The 17,488-nt window shown below is 45.1% G+C and overlaps 4 protein-coding genes across 4 annotated transcripts; 1 reads left to right on the plus strand and 3 right to left on the minus strand.

Moving 5' to 3' along the window:
* Positions 1 to 810: 810 nt before the first annotated feature.
* INS49_011497 (uncharacterized protein) lies at positions 811 to 2,596 on the minus strand (the record flags this gene model as incomplete). The annotated part of the gene is made up of 2 exons (XM_043172212.1): positions 811 to 2,058; positions 2,114 to 2,596. 2 exons carry the CDS (start codon positions 2,594 to 2,596, stop codon positions 811 to 813), a joined length of 1,731 nt encoding a protein of 576 aa, XP_043023957.1.
* A 3,253-nt stretch (positions 2,597 to 5,849) lies between these two features.
* Positions 5,850 to 6,233, minus strand: INS49_011498 (uncharacterized protein; the record flags this gene model as incomplete). The annotated part of the gene is made up of 2 exons (XM_043172213.1): positions 5,850 to 5,963; positions 6,030 to 6,233. The coding sequence occupies 2 exons, from the start codon at positions 6,231 to 6,233 to the stop codon at positions 5,850 to 5,852; spliced, it is 318 nt and encodes a 105-aa protein (XP_043023958.1).
* Positions 6,234 to 8,790: 2,557 nt separating this feature from the next.
* Positions 8,791 to 9,334, minus strand: INS49_011499 (uncharacterized protein; the record flags this gene model as incomplete). Its single annotated transcript, XM_043172214.1, has 3 exons — positions 8,791 to 8,870; positions 8,931 to 8,997; positions 9,077 to 9,334. 3 exons carry the CDS (start codon positions 9,332 to 9,334, stop codon positions 8,791 to 8,793), a joined length of 405 nt encoding a protein of 134 aa, XP_043023959.1.
* Positions 9,335 to 10,962: 1,628 nt separating this feature from the next.
* INS49_011500 (uncharacterized protein) lies at positions 10,963 to 11,738 on the plus strand (the record flags this gene model as incomplete). The annotated part of the gene is made up of 2 exons (XM_043172215.1): positions 10,963 to 11,352; positions 11,418 to 11,738. 2 exons carry the CDS (start codon positions 10,963 to 10,965, stop codon positions 11,736 to 11,738), a joined length of 711 nt encoding a protein of 236 aa, XP_043023960.1.
* Positions 11,739 to 17,488: the final 5,750 nt, after the last annotated feature.

Here is a 17,488-nt window from a genome sequence, read left to right on the forward strand (position 1 = left end):
TGTCGTGCTCAGCGGCCACTCAGAATGAGAATCATGAAGACAGTGAACAGTGGGATGTCATTGTCGCCACAGGTGTTTCTAAACGGAAGCCGCTATCGGTCTCGCTCGGCTGCAAGGACAGACTTTCCAGCTCTAGGCGTCTCGGCCAGAGAACCATGGTTATAATGGCGTGCTAGTCAAATAGCGGACGGAGAGCTATAGACCAGGCGATATTGTTTAAGACTGCAGAAGAGTGTGCAGTGGGAGGCACTCCGTGGTCTTCCACTTGTATGAAACTTACACCGTTATCGAAGACTTTTGAGCAGGATTGAGAAAAAGTTTCGCAGACTTTTCCTCCAAAGTCAACCGCGTCTCGCTGCTCCCTGTTGGCACACAAGCAGAAGAAGACAGGGGATGGGGGTATGGCTGGACATGATTTGTGCTAACCGGGTTACCTAGAGATCTGGGGACTTCTTTTTGTTGATTTTTGTGTTGGGGGAGAGTGGAATATACCCGCCATTAGCACAGCTCCATGTCCGAATGGTAACAGCTCTAAGAGGTACGGAATGTTTGTAGGCGACGCGAGGGAATGAGGATCTTGGATTAGCTGCAAATGTGTCCGCACATCTGTCAAGTCACGGATGGAGTGGCGGAGAGGGTAGCTGTTGCCATGGGCCATCGGGCAAGTCGAATTCACATTGACAAGAGGCAGGATGGTTCGATTGACTTTGGTTTTGTTCCGCGTCATCATAGCTAAGACACTAACTGACATTAAGCCCTTGCCCTCGTTACTCATAAATTCATGCATCGGATCCTATTTACAATAAATGACTAGATCCGGAGCGAAGCGATATTCTCCTTGATAAAGGCATAGGTGTCACTCCTGAAATCATCAGCCAGGTAGTTTTGCGACAAGGCGTAAAACTGGACGAGCTGGTTCCCGTTCCCGGTGTCTTTCCACTGCGGCCAGTTCGGGTAACTCCCGTAACCGACGTTGGGGTCGAGGTTGTACAAGAAGTTGTAGTAGTATGTCCGTATACTCCTCGCAGCGTAGTTGTCGTAGATCCCGAAGAACACCTGCAGCAGGTCGCTCCCGTGGAATGTGCCCAGGAAAGGAGTTCCGTAGTTGTAGCTTGCCAGGTAGCTCCATGATGGCACGCTCGGGTTGGCGGCGTTTGTATTCTCGAGGAAGCCCCGGCGAGAGAGTGTGAAGACCAGATCACCGAGCAACGCGGATATCCGCTTGAATTGAGGGTACACCTCATTGAGTATTCCGGTCCTGAACGGCGATCCTTGAGTGATGTCCTGAGGATATGTCTCGAGCAGGGCAGTCAATTGCGCAGTCGAGGCACTCTTGAAGTAATAAGTCGCCAGGTACTCCAACAGGTCCTGAGTCGTCGTCAAATTCGAGGTGAAGAGGGTGAATATCGTGCCCTCGTCCTCTTGGTCACCGTTGATCATGGGCACTGCGGCGTATCGACCTTGAGCCGCCAGCACGTCAGGGCTGTCAGGGAGCACAGTGCCATCCGGCCTTGGGAGGTATGACAGAGCCACGGATTGGTATCCAAGGAAGCCTGGGACCGAATTGGCGGCGTCCAGGAACTTTTCGTACGGAAGAGCCCGGAGACACGCCAGTGTGTCGCTCGCTCCAGAGCAGCCTCCCTCGCTCACAACGGTGTCATAGATGACCTGTCCCTTTGGGCAGTCCACAGGGTCCGCAGGTACGATGCTGCCAGAGTCCATGATGGCACCCCGGAACAATGGCTTGCCGTTGTAGGTGTTATCCCCTCCGTATAGAGCCATCTGGTCAAAGACACTGATAGCCCCTGCGGACTCGCCCCAGAGTGTCACCTTGGTCGGGTCGCCTCCAAACGCCTCGATGTTGTCAGCTACCCACTCCAGAGCCAATCTCTGGTCAAGAAGACCCAGGTTGGAAGAGCCATCGGCCAGGATCTCCTTGCCGGGCATAAAGCCGAATCCAGCAACGCGATAGTTGACCGCTACAAAAATGTAGGGCTGATCTTGGCTGATGGCTTGGTCAAGCAGGTCTGTTCCGTCGTACATGGCAGCCCATCCAAGCTGTCTTTTGGTCAGTATTTCGGCAACAAAATTCATGTGTGGGTGTTTGCCTTACCTCGAACGCGCCCCCAAAGATCCAGTACAGAACCGGCAATTTCGCACCGGCCTCCACACCTGCCGGGCGGATGACGCTGACCGTCAGGCAGTCCTCGCTCTGGTTTGTTGCAGCCTGGATGATGGGCAGGGTGACAAGATCACCAAGGATCTGGAGGAACAGGCTCTGGTTCTCGCCAGTCGACACAAGCATCTGTGGGCAGGCCGCTGCTGGGTTGATTGCATCATACGCATCGCCAAGGTTGGTTGACAACTTCTTGGGGGGCTTGAGTCGTAGGGACCCAGTGGGTGGGTCCGCAAACGGGATACCTGCAAACTTTTCAACCTTGCCGCTCGCCAGCCCAACAACGGTGTTGGACGGGGAGAGGACGACAGTCGGCGAGACTGCTCGTCCGTCGACCACGGGAGAAGAGCCCTGGCGAGCTGGCAGGGCCAGGACGCAGGCCGCCAGAGAGGCCCAAGCCGAGATGGAGAGTGCCTTCATGTTGCTCTGGGTTGACCGACTGAAGGAATTGCAAGAAGCTACCAGTCGAGGATGCTGGAGTCAGGCCGGCGCGCGAGACAAGTTCACCACGGCGAGACTGGCAGTGCTTCAGCCGAGAGCCATCGTGGGAAACAGAGAGGCCTAGCCGCCCATTTTATCTGCAAGATTGCTGATCGGATTGGTTCCCCCCCGACGCCGAGGCGTCTCTCCACATCTGCGGACGGTGATCATGCATAGCCGTGTGAAATGTACACCGTCTCTGCATGGGAATGCAATAGATTCCCGATTCGAGGTGCCCAAAAAAAGACCAGCTGACTGTCAAAGTGAATGGGCGTATCGACAATACGGGCGTAGTCTCCGGGTGCCACGCCGGACCGTTGCCCCTTTCGGGCAGGCTATCTGCCACGCTGCTTAGATCTCTGCAACGCTGCGCCGGGGAATGCGGGGATCCCAATTCAATACCCCGTGGGGTAGCAGAAGAGTACATGGGCCGCACAAGCTTTGAGTCCGGCGTGCCGGCACGAAGTTGCTCTGTAATTTCCCACAACGGCATATGCAGCAGGGGCTCGCCGGCAGTCGATATGTCCATGTCCTCATCAGAATTGTTGCGGAACAGGCAAGGTAAAAGACAGCACGTTGCACCCATAGGAAAAGGGCTCACCGAGGGTGTTTTGGTTGAATTTGGACGCCTGAAGGACTCGGGCGGATGGATTAGACTCGACCCTACCACGCGTTTCCCGTCCGCTCCGGCCAGCCCACACAGCCTGACAGCTCGTCAACGGCGCCCGGATACGACAGTCGATCAAGTGTGTGTGCCTGGAGCGGTCAAGGAAAGACGGACATGTGAAGATCTCTCATCCAAAGTCTCTGCAAATCACGACTAGACCTCGGCAGTGGAGAGGTTCATCCAACCTGACGTGCCACACCTTCTTGATAGTTCGGGCTGCCGGGCAGATCATGCAGGCCACAGCCCCACATACGTTGGAGTCCTGGCGCCTAGCAGACAAGATGGGGGGTAAGCAAGCTTCCAAGCTTCCTCCGCTGGCAAATGGGGGCCGGATGAGCTTGCCGACAGGCACAGCTAAGCGGGACGGGCGGGTTTGTCGAATCATGACCGCCGCCTCAAATCAACATCATTGCAAGCCATCCCCCGGGGCGGCTGGGTTAACCCTGAGAGGGCTGGAGAACGTGAGGAGACGAGTTCTCGAGAACCTGCGGGGACGGTGAGTCTGGATGGGGCTTGTTCAACGTGATCCCCACCTTGGGCCTCGAATTAGTCTATTAGACTTCGGTGACAGTCTTGCGCGAAGGCTTGTTAGTGTTGCTCGACACCGGTTTTAGCATCCCGTGTCTGGGTTCAGGTCAGATATTCCCCTGGCTGCCCTGGTTCCTGCGCGTAGTGCTGCATGGGTGCGCGGGCATGCGGCTGGGAGTGCACAACACCTCCAAGGTCAGCGACGATGCGGGGAAGTGGCTTAAATGCGGCGGCCAATACTTCCTGTTCCAGCGTCGACACGTCAGCTGACTGGCTGTGTTTACCGAGCGCGTCCGTGAAAAGACATAGTCTATTTGAATCATTCACAAGACAGGTTTGCAGATCATCTGAGTAGCGAATCTCGTCCACAACCTTGCGAGTCGTATTCGTATGTTCCGAGCAGCTCCAACTTGCGTCCGAAACACCAAGCTGCTCGCCGGGACTAGCAGGTCACGGTATGACACCCTCTCAGAGGGATGTAGTATTGTCGATGCGACGGAGGTAGAAAATGGCATGTGACAGTGAACATATTTGGTATTCAAATTCGAAAATGTGCGGGAGATTCGTAGCTTCGGGTGCATCCTCCGATCCGCGTTGAGCGAGTGCACTTCTCGTCACAAACTTCGCCTAGGCGAGACCAATGCGCTCAGAGTACTTTCCACACTCTGAGCATGAAATGAAACAAGGCGATCGAGCGGCTGGAAACTCCATTCTGAACCGCGTAAAATGTGCATATTGTCGCAGGCCTCTTGGGAGATAGCTGACACAGAATACGTACTCCTCTTTGCCAGCAATGAGAACGCATGTTTGGAAGCACGCTTCAACGCTTCCGCCGGCAAACACACACTACACGTTCGGACATTATGTGCCAGTATATTGCATCTGTAGTATGACATATTCAAAAGCATTAGCTCCAAGGTATCAGAGCATCGGGAATGGCACTACATGTGGCACAACGTCCGAGTGGCACGCCGCACGCAATATATTCTGCTTAGCTGATGAGGAGGTTCTGACACGAACACGAAGGATAAAATGTTATCCCACAGGAAGGTGCACCAGACGAGCCTTGGAAGTTATCCCAGAGTCGACTACCCCAGAGACCATTATCCCAGAGACCATTATCCTAGAGACCATTATCGCAAAGGCGACTACCCCAGAGGCGACTGACCCAGGGATAAGTATCCTAGAGACGACTACCCCAGACATAATGATCCTAGAGATCATTACTCCAGATGAGATTATCCTACAGGACAATATCCCACAGGAGACAGTTCCACAGAGGCTAATACACCTGCGCCAGAGGTCATCCCATAAGAGGCTAACCCAGACGATTCTCCCCACTAGAAGCTATCTCACAAGAGGGTGTTGCTCCAGCAGGTCATCCCACCGAGGATCGGTCGGCTCTGAAAGTAGCACTTCGCAATATATGAGGGGTCTGGCAGCAAAACTTTTAACGAGCTGACACCACCATAACATGTGACTTCGGCCGACGTGGTAATGTGACACACAATGTGCCAATCTTGCTCCTTCGCTCATGAGAACAGGTCTCTTTGTACGTATGCAGTGTTGTCTGGGGCAACAGATCATGTTTCATTCGCCTTTAGGAAAGCTAGTCCGTAATCAGACCGGATTCAGACGCTTCCCAGAAAGGCTCAGCGCAGAGTGCCGGTAAATATGATCAAAACAATCTCAGCAATGACCTCAGCCTGCTCATGTGTCTTGAAAATTCGCATATTCTCTCTGTCTATTATACTAAGTATGTAGTCTGTGTGTATCCACTGTAAACCTGCCAGACCTGTCGTTGCGCTGGGTATCGAGCTGTGAAAGCCTTCCTTCCATACGTGAGGCCCGTGAAGGCCGAAGTATTCCTCAAGTACGTCTCCACACCGAAAGAGACGTGCCTGCAGATGGTCACATGCCAGAGCAGCCGTGTCAGAACCCCTCTTCTTGATATGTGTCTTGTGTTTGTCGTTGCCGCGGCTGTGTTCGCTTCCTAAATCAAAGCTGGTCCTGAACGTGCTTATGATCGAGCTTTGGGGAGTCGCTGCTTGCCCATTCCTTGCAAAGCCGAAATGTCTTGAGCAGCCGGAATGCTGCTTGCCTCTGCTCCGCCTGGGGAATAGGCCGTCAGTATGAAGTTCTCCTGTGTTCGTACTTCCAGGATTTTTCTTGTCTCACCTGCTGCTCCCTCTCCAGCTCCAGCTCCTCCCTCTCCAGCTCCCGCACCACCTTCTCCAGCTCCAGCGCCTCCTTCGCCAGCGCCAGCACCACCTTCCGCACCTCCAGCACCGCCTTCGCCGCCGGCAGCACCGCCTTCGCCGCCGGCAGCACCGCCCTCGGCGGCTCCTCCCTCGGCTTCTCCGCCAAACGATATCTCTCCATCACCGACCACCAAGGCAGGAGAGTAAGCGCCAAGGTTGATATTAAGGGGTGCGCCTTGGGTCAGCCACGCAAGTGCGCCCAGGTAGAGGAGGATGCTGCGAGTATACATCTTGTGGGGTTTGGCTGACGAAAATGTGGGTATATGTGGGCTTATTATAATGTAGGAAGACGCGGTAATGAGCGGTTCCAGACCAGCTTGTAGACTTGAAGAAGAGAAGAGAATGACAGGATAGAGGTTGAGGATAATTGAAGCAAGTTGGGACGAGGGAACACTGGGGATCTTTATCAAGGACCCATCCGTTGAAACATCGCGGGCCAGTTCAAGGATGTGTTGCCTCAAGTGGGCTCGCTCGTGCTCCCACGGGGCTCCAAGGCCGGGGTGGCTGCGTGGGAGCGGTGCTAAGGGTGTCCAAATCGAGGTCCGTGAAGACAGTCCGGTGAATCAGTCAGTGTTTGACACCCTTACGAAAAAAAGTCTTGGAAAGAGGCAAGAAACAGGAACGCCTGGGCTCCGAGACCAGATGGTGCCGAAAAGTTCTGGGGAAGGACTCTGCTCAGACAGCTTGGCGGACCTTGGCTGCAGTCAACTTGGCGATCCAGCGCCCCGGGTGTCTGACCGACCTCCGGAGAGCCGACGGAATGGGGCCATGTCAAGCATTGCTATATGGCCTTTGCTACCAACCCAGCCGAGTCATTCCTTGTAATGGTGGTAGCGACGATGCCAAGAGCAGTTTTGCCAGCCTTTATGCTGACTCAAGTCCAGACGCCCAATTCGCCTCCCAACCAAGGTCAAAGCATCAATCAATCACGGTGCTGCAAAGCGCCGCGCCTCCTTAAACAAGACACCCGCGCCCGACACTGAAGCATGCCTAGTATCCTGCAAAAGAAACTAGAGCTGTATACGCGCCCATTGTAATCTGTTCCCGTCACCTAGGCCAAAGCATGTTCATCACCCGAGAGTCTGGATCTTGAAAGATCAGCTTCGTCTGAACTACTGGGCCCAAAAATATCTCAAGAGCGGGCCAAGAGTCCTCACGTTTGGGCTAGCCGGCAGGGATCAGCGGACCTGGCACTGTCCGAGACACGACTCCCGGGCGTCGAGCCTCACAAATCTCGACGCCCACAATTTTTTTGCTTAATCGCGGCCAAGCTTTCGCATAAAGCTAGGCTGCACCTCTGGAGGATAACCAAGAGTTTCGCCTATGATCTTGTCACTTCCAGAGTCGTCCGGGAGATCTCGCCAAGTCATGACAGTCGCTTCTGGCCGTGTGGAGGCATTAACAAGCCTTGGCCGCCGCGTCCCACAGACAGTGGCGAATCGGGGCGACTCAGCTGCAACCTGAGCTCAGGCCGTTGTTAGTCTCTACCTTTTCCGCGCCCAAAAAGTTTGTTGCGTTCAAGAACAGTTCTGTTCATGCGTTGTGGTGAACTAGCACGTTGCTTGTCTAGTACTTTAAACGTTAGCTTGACAGGAAGCCTAAATTTAGAGCCTTAGTGAGTAACACCGTGCATGTCAGAAAACACAGGGCAAGCCTGCGACATGAACCAGGAGCCAAGGCCTGGTGATTTGGCCAGAAGACTTGGTCAAAACGATTATATTTACTCTCGTCTCACGATGAACAATGGACTTGTTAGTTGCAGGTGCAAGCGTGGTTCTCAGCCCTGTGAGGGTTCTGGACCACGGACGCTCTCATGCTTTCCTCGACAACGCGAAATCCTCAATCATCGTTGTGAGCCAACGTGCGAGGACTGGCCCAGGGTCGGATGAGCGGAATTACTGATTGCTCTATTCTTATTCACGGGCCAGTTGATTCCGTAGGCTTTGGCGCGTATAGCTAGCTACTCACGGCCAGATCTCGGAGAGCGTTCGTCGACTGCTCGCATGCGATTCCGGGTGCTCACTGTCTAGATCGCAGGGATCCAGAAGACTGGGGGAAAGCTTGATCGTTCTGTGGGATCAACTCTTACAAGTCGACAAACTGGGATAACTAGGTAAGCACGTGTGGAAATTCCAGCTATGGGTTGGATTCAGTGGACATTGGCGCTGTTCTGAAAGTGCCTGGAGACTCTTGTATGTACTCTCATAGTGTTTGAATTGTAGATTATTGTCGCTTCCTGCCTCGATGTTGAATCTTGACAGTGTAAGCTTAAAAGAGCCGTCCTGCTTTGTGAAGGCTTTGGATCCATAGTTGCTCGTGGCTATGTATATATGATATTCTTGCGGGCTGGAATGTTTTCTGACTTCTCTCGAGACAAATATCTTACAAAATGGAGCCCGAGGATGATGCGTCTATGCCATTTACTATTCATGTTGGTTATGGTGCTTAAAACACCTCCTATTGCATCTGATATCTCAAGCTCGAGGTTGCCACATGTGAAGGCTAGACTTGGAAGTAGAGACAAAGTGCTTGTTCCTAAATGACAGCTGCTGGCATTCCTTTCATACAAAGTACCCCGAATAGCCTGTACAGAGGGCTACAGTGCAACAGTGTACTCCGTCTCGCGGAACGCCGTGTGCACAAAAGGCAGTCTCGAACTACCAGGAAGGAGTAACCGCTTATTGATTCACAATGGCCCATACCTCACATTCATAGAGTATGTCGCTTTTCGCCAGACTCGCGACTCCCACGACGGTGTCTGGAGGTCGGTGACCGTCAGCAGTCTTGTCCATGAATTCCATCCACAATCCCCCCCAACCGCGATCGACCACGTCCAGACGATCAACTTCTGCATTGCCAGTCTCCTTGACGATGTAGTGCTTGACCTGGTTGAAGCCCGTTGGTCAATACCTGCCTGCAGGTCAAGTGGGACGAAGACGAGAACAGGGGGACAGACGCTCTTACTTGAACAATGTCGCGAGGGGTGGCACCGGCAGCAGCAAGGGCCTGGCGAATATTCTCGTACGCAATAGGGGCTTGTTCTTGGACTGTGCGTGGGTTATCCGATCTTGCGGGGTCGCACCCGGTCATCCCAGCAAGCGTGATGAGTCGGGATGACGGGAGGAGAGGGGTCACCGCGACTTGACTGTACGTCGGAGGCGGCGCCCACACCCCTTCCGGGTTGAAGGTGCGCGGCTTTGTCGAGTCGACGTTGCTCGTCATGTCGATGATACTTGGGTTTGCCTCTGGTCACTTGCTGATTCGTCCTGGAGATCTCTGTCGGTGGGGTCGAATCTCAGGTGGATGCCCACTTTTTATGAACGGCTTGCGCCAAGCTTACGAATCGGGCTCGATTACGCAACCTGCACATTGCACCAAGAAACCCCAGGTTTGCAATAGTGTTGGGCGGCCCTTTGATCCGGTCTATGCTTGCAAATACGAGCGAACTCGCGTATCTCCCGGGGATTTTTTTTTTTTTTTTTTCTAATTCGCTGTAGACGATGACTTTGCATGTAGGGAGCCGTGAGACGTCTGTAACATCAATGTCTGTCTACCCAGATGTATTGTCACGGCCACATACACGTATTTTGCCACCGACGAAACAGTGCCACGCTTTCTTGTCAGTCCTTGTCTTCCAAGTAGATAGAAATGGCAAATCAAAATACGGAGTTCATCCGACTTGAAGATCGCCCTCGGCCGGGCAATTTTGGATCTGCCCGTCGTGGGGAGGGCCGCGTGGCAATACGGTTCAAGCATCAACTCGCTGGAACCCTTCCGGGTTCGATAAGGGGCAGGCTCAACTGATCCAATAGTGAAATTGCCGTGGTCCCTGGATTTTGTGCCAAATATTGAACTTCCCACGTCCATGGGTCCTCCCAACGCCGCAATTCTGGGCCCGAAGTATCGCGTCCTGTGGGTCCAGCCGTGTTCATCCATTGTAACAACACAGCCCCCTTGCGTACAACGTCAAAGTCATCCTAGCATGCTGGCCTACTTGGCATCTGCTATCCCAGAGTGAGCCCAGGTAATGAACGTGGATTTGTTGTACTTGAGTAGTGGACATTTGATGGCCTACTAGTATTGAGACCTCACTGACCACATCGTACAGAACGTGACGGCCGATCACTTACTTGCATACGCTCTGTTGGGAGAGTGCTCTTCGTAAGCTCTCCGGACAGCGGCACACCAAGCACAGGCACACACCAAGGCAGGGTTTCGGTGCTGACGAAATTCGTGCCGGATTGTGGGCGGATAGGAGAACATCCACCTTCAAGTCAGTAATAGCACGTTGCAAAGCCCGCATCGTCTTGTTGGCCTGCAAGATGTCTTGCAGCGAGAGCATACCACAATATAAGGACAGATCCACACTGTCATGCCTTGCATTCAATCTTTGGGTAGACTGCAACCGCCTGCACTCTCGTTGCCCGAATTGGCAAATACATTCATTTTTCGTATTTTTTTTCTCAGCTGCATTCACTCGCTATGTTTCTGTCATTCACTCACGTTGCCCTTTCTGGGCTTCTTGCGGTCTCTTCGTGTGCCCACGCACACCTCATACCTCGGCAAGACACTGAGACGTGTACCTCACTCAACCAAAGAAAGTCATGGTACATACATTGCACTCCAATTTTTAGCAGAATGATTCGTCTGACTTCTCTTCCAGGACTGCCCTGACCAACGAAGAAAAGCAAGCCTATATCGAGGCTGAACTGTGCCTTATTAGCTTGCCCCCAAAGACTGGCACAATTGAGGGTGCCATCACGCGATGGGATGAGCTTCACTACTCGCATATAGTCCAGACAAATGTGGTCCACGACACCGGGTCTTTTCTGCCATGGCACCGACTGTACATGCGAGCACACGAGATTCTCTTGCAGACCGAGTGCAACTACACGGGTGCGCAGCCATACTGGGACGAGTTGTCAACCACCGAGGCCATCGCTGCCGGAATTGCTTTCAATGAGTCCGCATTGTTTGATCCTGATACCGGATTTGGTGGCACTGGCACCGGTGATGACCTTTGTGTGACAGATGGTCCGTTTGCCAATCTGACCCTGCACATGAACCGCACGAGCAACTACGCCGATTACTGCCTCAGCCGAGATTTTAGTCCGACATCCATCCAGAATGGCAATAGCACATATGTCGATGCATGCTTCGCATCTTCCAATTACTCTGAAGCCTGGCAATGCTACAAGTCCAAGCCCCACATCGCTGGCCATGCAGCCATAGGCGGAACGGTGAGTGTCTCTTGCTCCCAGTTTATTCGCTATGTCATGCTTTAGGGTCTAATGAACTTTTACAGATGCTGGATGGATCGGGGAGCCCTGGAGATCCACTGTTCTTCCTGCACCATACCAACCCTGATCGACTCTGGTGGGAATGGCAGCAAGTCAACCTTGCAGCTCGATCGACAGATATGACTGGCCGCAATGTGCCTCTGGCAAACTTTCTTCTGACGAATGAGGTTCCGTATCCCAGCGCCGCCGTCCTGGACTATGATGGAGACCCGGGCAACACGACAACTCTGAATCACACACTTTGGATGGTTGGGATCATCCCGAACGCTACGATTGCAGATGTGATGGACTTTGGTGGAGATCTCATTTGCGCTGAGTATGTTTGAGGACATGAGATTGAGACTCATTTGACGAGGATTGTACACGCAAAAAGTTTGCCGAGTGGAATGGCTTAGCGGAAGTGATCCCATAAATTAATTGGACCTTTTCATGTAATATGTGCTACGCAAATCATCCCACAGACCTGGTTTTATGGACTGTTTTCATAGAAAGTCATCTGGGTAGAGACCAGATTACAAGGAAGGAAATCAACACCCATGGACTTCATAATCAGTAGCCTATACTGAGTATCATATTCATATTGGTATCACAGCATACAACCGGTTATCCCACAGCAGGTTATACTACAGCTGGTAACTTTTGGCTCATCATCCCACAGCCGGTTATCTTATGGCCTGCTATCCCAAGACTGATGTTGCCTTGGCCTGGTGACCTGCAGTAGCTTGTACCACAGTCAATTTTCCGATATCCCACAGTCGATTTTCCTGCTGTTAATTACCCAACAGCCGATTATTCCACAGCCAACTACCCCACATCCCACAGTCACATATCCCAGTGTGAATTATCCCATAGTCAATACCCCACAGCTACTATCCCACGGTCACTTATCCCATATCCCATAGTCCATTGTCCTACACTTAATTATCCTATAGTTAATTATCCCATAGTTAATTATCCCATAGTTAATTATCCCATAGTTAATTATCCCACTGTCGATTATCTCTCTGTCGATTATCTCTCTGTCGATTATCCCTCTGTCGATTATCCCTCTGTCGAGTATCCCTCTGTCGATCATCCTATGTCCCCTAGCCGACTATCCCTCTGTCGACTGTCCTGCTGTTGAGTACCCTGCACTCGAGTGTCTAACCGTCGATTATTTCACGAAGAGTACCTGATGCAACGATTGCGGAGGTGATGGACCTCGGCGGGGATCTCATATACGCTAAGTATGTCTGAGGTTCTGAGATCGATCTTTCTCAATAAGAGGAGTGCACAACGAACTTCCCGAAATGAACAACCTTATTTTGCTTAATATAACTTGCAACTGGCAATTCCACGGCCATACATTCCACAGCATGTTGATCACTGCAATAGTTCCTCATTAGTTGATCCTTACAGTTGTCCTTATCATTTTGAATCATCTATAATTTGTGCAGGGCGGGTGGGAAATAGGAAAGTTCACCAAGTACGTTAGGCTGGAGGGACGGTAGACAGACAAAACTTTTTTTTAAGATGCCGAGCTCAGAATTGATCATTTTCCGCTAGATTCAACCGATTTTACTCAAATACTGAGGATAAGAAGGTTGAATCGATGGTTGTTAGTTTTAAAGGCGAGTTCCACAGCAAAACGGCGAGTGGGCAAGTCGCAGTTCTAGGCGCAAACGCTCCCGCGAATTAAGAAAACAAAGTCATCGTATTATAATGCGTCTGTTCAGGGAAAAGAACGCATGGGTTGTTTATTGTTTAGAAATGGGAGCTGTCTGGTCCTATTTATATCTTGCCCTATTTATGTCTGGCCGTCTCGGCCCGAAGCGAAGTGGGTGGGGTGCTGGGCGCCGCAGCCACTACTTCAGCAGGTGGTGTGCAAAGGGGAGAACAACAATGCCGACAGCACCTTGAATGAGGTAAGGTAGGTAAAACAGGTTATCAGGGTCCCAGGATGGCAGTGGATGAATATTGGGGCAAGGTCTGGGTCATAAGAGGCTAGTCATCTAGCATAGTGTTGTCAGCCAGACGAGGAATATGATCAGAGTAAGCTGAGCTTTAATCTGCCATCTAGAGACTTAGGCTACTAGATATTCTGCTCTTATGGACCAGTTTAAACGTTCATATAATAAGCGTGATGCTATTTTGGTGGATTTGAAACACGGGAACCACGTAAGACTTTATAAAATGAGTCTCATATAAGACCATCTGGATAGTATTAGCACCAGTGGACATCGTGTCCACACTGGCACAGAAGAATGAGGAACGAGAACAGAGCATGTTTTAAATGATTCACAGCCTGCGAAAGAGAGGTAAGCTTTCATGCCGGTTGATACGACAATATCTGTAGTCCCAGGCACTCGTGTAAGAGTGGCATGCAGGATCGCTGGTTGATGGCTTGCTATCTCCTGAGCGGAGGCTTCACCGTTCAATGATCGATCTGAGATTTATATCTGTTCGTTCCATAGCTGGTAACCTAACAGCTGCTGCAGACCAGCTGGCCGCAGGAGAAAGTACGAGTTGAAGCTCTCATCGAGCAAGCCGATCAGATGACCCCACAGCGGTTTGCCATTTTGTGATCAGCCCAGTTCTCAGACGGTAAATATATATGATCAGGTTGATTCAGAAGCTCTTAAAGATAATCATGGAGCACTATGAATCAATACTTCCAAAGCCTGCTTAAGGGAGCAAAAGTTGGAGCTGAGGGTCCGCTCAAGCTTGAATTCACACGATTTATAAACTACCTTTTCTCAAGGATTTTACACGAACAGCTAGCTCAGGATTCATATAATGCCTAACGAACTCCAGGTATTATCAAGTATATCTCTAAAGTTAATCTTTATCTTTTTATCATTATCTTAAGTTATTAATATACTTTTAATAATAATTTTATTATAAAACTTATTTATAACATTTATTAAATAATTAAAGCTTATAACTATAATAATATAAGCTTATAAATTATTAATTATTCTTTTTATAATTTTAAAACAATTTAGTTTAAAATAATTTTTACTTTATTAATATTTTTTAAATTTTTTTAAAAAAAGAATTTAAATTAATTTTGTAAATTTAAAAGAAATAACAATAAAAGTAAGAGAATATAATAAGTTAAGTTATATAAAAAGAACTTAAAAAATTATAAACATAAAAGGATTAACGTGGTTTACCATTAAGTAATGCATATTATTAAGTGGCATACTTTTGCAATATCTGCCAACTTTTGCTATTTATAGCACCCACTTAATGCAAAGAAATTAATTAAATTTGGTATTAATTAATGCTAACTGCTTTTAATTATTTATTTTTAATTAATTTTGTTAATTTAAAGTAATTCGCGTGGATATAATATAAGTTTAAAATAAGCAACTTTTTAAAAAAAACTTGCATTTTATATTAAATAATGCTAATTATATTATTAAAAATGCAATTTATTATAAACCATTAAAATAAATATATTTGCATTAATTAATGCTAATTAAGCTAAATTTATTAAAGTATAATTAAAATTTAATTAATTAAATCCTTTTTTATTTTTCTTATAAGTTTTTATATTATGCTTAATCTTATTATAATTATTATATTATTATTTAATTAATTTATTATAAATTAATTCTTTAGCATTATTATTTATTTTATTAACTAGCTGCTTTCCTTTTTATTTATTTTTAAATAAAGGCTTAAGATTCCTTAATTATAAGTGCTTTTTTAAGTTATATTTAACTTTTTTTAGCCCTTTTATGCTTAATAAATGCTATATTAATATCCTTAAATATATAAACTTAATCCTTTAAAATTATAATTTTATATGCTATTACTTATACACCCTTTGCCATATAATTAATATAAAAAAGCTGCCTTAATAAGTGGAAATCCTGCCCTTAATAAAACTTAATTATTAAATAATTTATTAAGTATTTAATAATATTTAAAACTCTTACTTTTAAGGAAAAATAAAAAGGGATTATATTAAAGTTTATAAGCAAATATTAAGCTTAAAAATCATAAATTTAAGGTTTTAAAGAAAAATCCTAGCTTTTTTAAATATAAACTTAATATTCTTTATTATAAAAGTTTTATTACAAGCTACCTTAAATATATAAAAGAGCTTAAACTTAATAATATAATTAATTAAGGTTGTTATGGGCTAACCCTGGGTTATTTGCTATAAGGTGCCTAAATAAGGTTTATATTTAAAGTACAAAGGAAGAAATCTGCTTTCCGTTTATACCCACGCCAAAGCCTATTCTTATAGGGCTAAAGCCTGCTAATTAATTATAATGGGCAAAGCTTAAACTATAATATATCCTCTTTTTCTAAGTCTTTATAATGGGCTTTAAAGGGTAGCTATATAATAAAAAATAAAGGATATTATATTTTAATTATAAATTAAATATTATTTTTTGCTTAGCTATTTAATTATACCTTAATGCTTTTTAAATATATTAAAGGCTTAGCTTATTTTCTATAATTAATATGCCTTTAACCCTTATAATTTAATATATTAATTAAAGCAAGTTAATAAGAAATGATTATTTAAGTATAAATTAACGGCTAAATTAATGGTATTTTTATAATCCTTTAATTTAAGCCTTTTATATAAGCTTCTTTATTTAAAATCTTAAAATTATAAATTTATTATATAATTTATAATTAATTAGTGTTTAATTATAAGTAATTTACTTTATTAATAAGAAATTCTTAAATTTTAAGTATTTTATAATATTAAATTAATTAATATATAATTAGCTTACTTTAAGCTTAAGTTAGCATTAAGTTAATAAGTTTTAAGCTTTATTTTATAAAAAACATTTTACGCCCCCTTAAATAAACTCCTTTTTTTACTAGCCTTAATTAATAAAAGCTATATCTTTATTTTTTTATAATAATTAAGATAATTATACTTATAATAATTAAATTAATTATATATAAAATACTTAACTTTATTTATTAAAATTATTATAATATTAATATTTATTATTTTATCATTTTAAAATTAAATATTATCTTTCCTTATTATAATATTAAAAATACTCTTATATTGCTATAAAATAAAGCAAAAGGCCTTAAATATATTTAATTATTTTTTATAATTAAGTTAAGCTTTTATTATAAAGATTAAGTTATTAGCTATTAATAATATTTTATATTTATTTAATTAACTTTAAGTTTTTATTATATAAGTTAATTAATTAAATTAAGTAAGAAATTTTGCTTTTTCTTTTTATAATATTATTATAATATAATTAAGCTAAGCTTAATATATTTTTATTTAAAAAAGTTTTTAAATGCAAAGTAAACTTTCTTTAAAAAGCTTTTTAGCTGCTCTTTAAATATCTTTATAAAATTAATATAAGGTAAAAATTAATTATAAAAAGTTCTTAGTTAATTAAATATATAAAAGAATTAAATCCTTTTAATGCTAATTATTTCTTTATTTATTATAAATTTAGCCCTTATCTTTATTAGTTAAGTTACTAAATATATTTAAAATAAAACTTTTTTAAAATAGGAAAGAGCTTAATAAATTGCTATTATGTTTTTTAAGTCTTATTATATTAAGTTTTATATAATTATATTATAAGTTTATAATATAAAAGGATTTTAAATATATATTATAAGCTAACCTTAGGTTATTTATTATAAGGTGCTTAAATAAAGTTTATATTTAAAATATAAAGAAAGAGATTTACTTTCCATTTATACCCATGTTAAAGCTTATTTATATAAGGCTAAAGCCCGCTAATTAATTACAATAAGCAAAGCTTAAATCGTAATAAAGGCATAAATAAAAAGATTAATTTTATTATTATATATATATTTTAAAAGTAAATATAATATAGTATTTAATAATTAAAATAAGTAAAATAAATATAATAATATATTTATAATAATAATCTTATTATTTTTATAATATTAATTAAACTTAATTAATATATAACTTTTAAAATTATTTATAATTATTATAAGCTGGCTTAAGGTTATTTGCAAAAGGTGCTTAAATAAGGTTTATATTTAAAGTATAAAGAAAGAAGTTTGCTCTTCATTTATACTTATATTAAAGCTTATCTTTATAAGGCTAAAGCCCATT

Source organism: Diaporthe citri (genome assembly GCF_014595645.1).
Source record: "Diaporthe citri strain NFHF-8-4 chromosome Unknown scaffold_5, whole genome shotgun sequence".
NCBI lineage: Eukaryota > Fungi > Ascomycota > Sordariomycetes > Diaporthales > Diaporthaceae > Diaporthe > Diaporthe citri.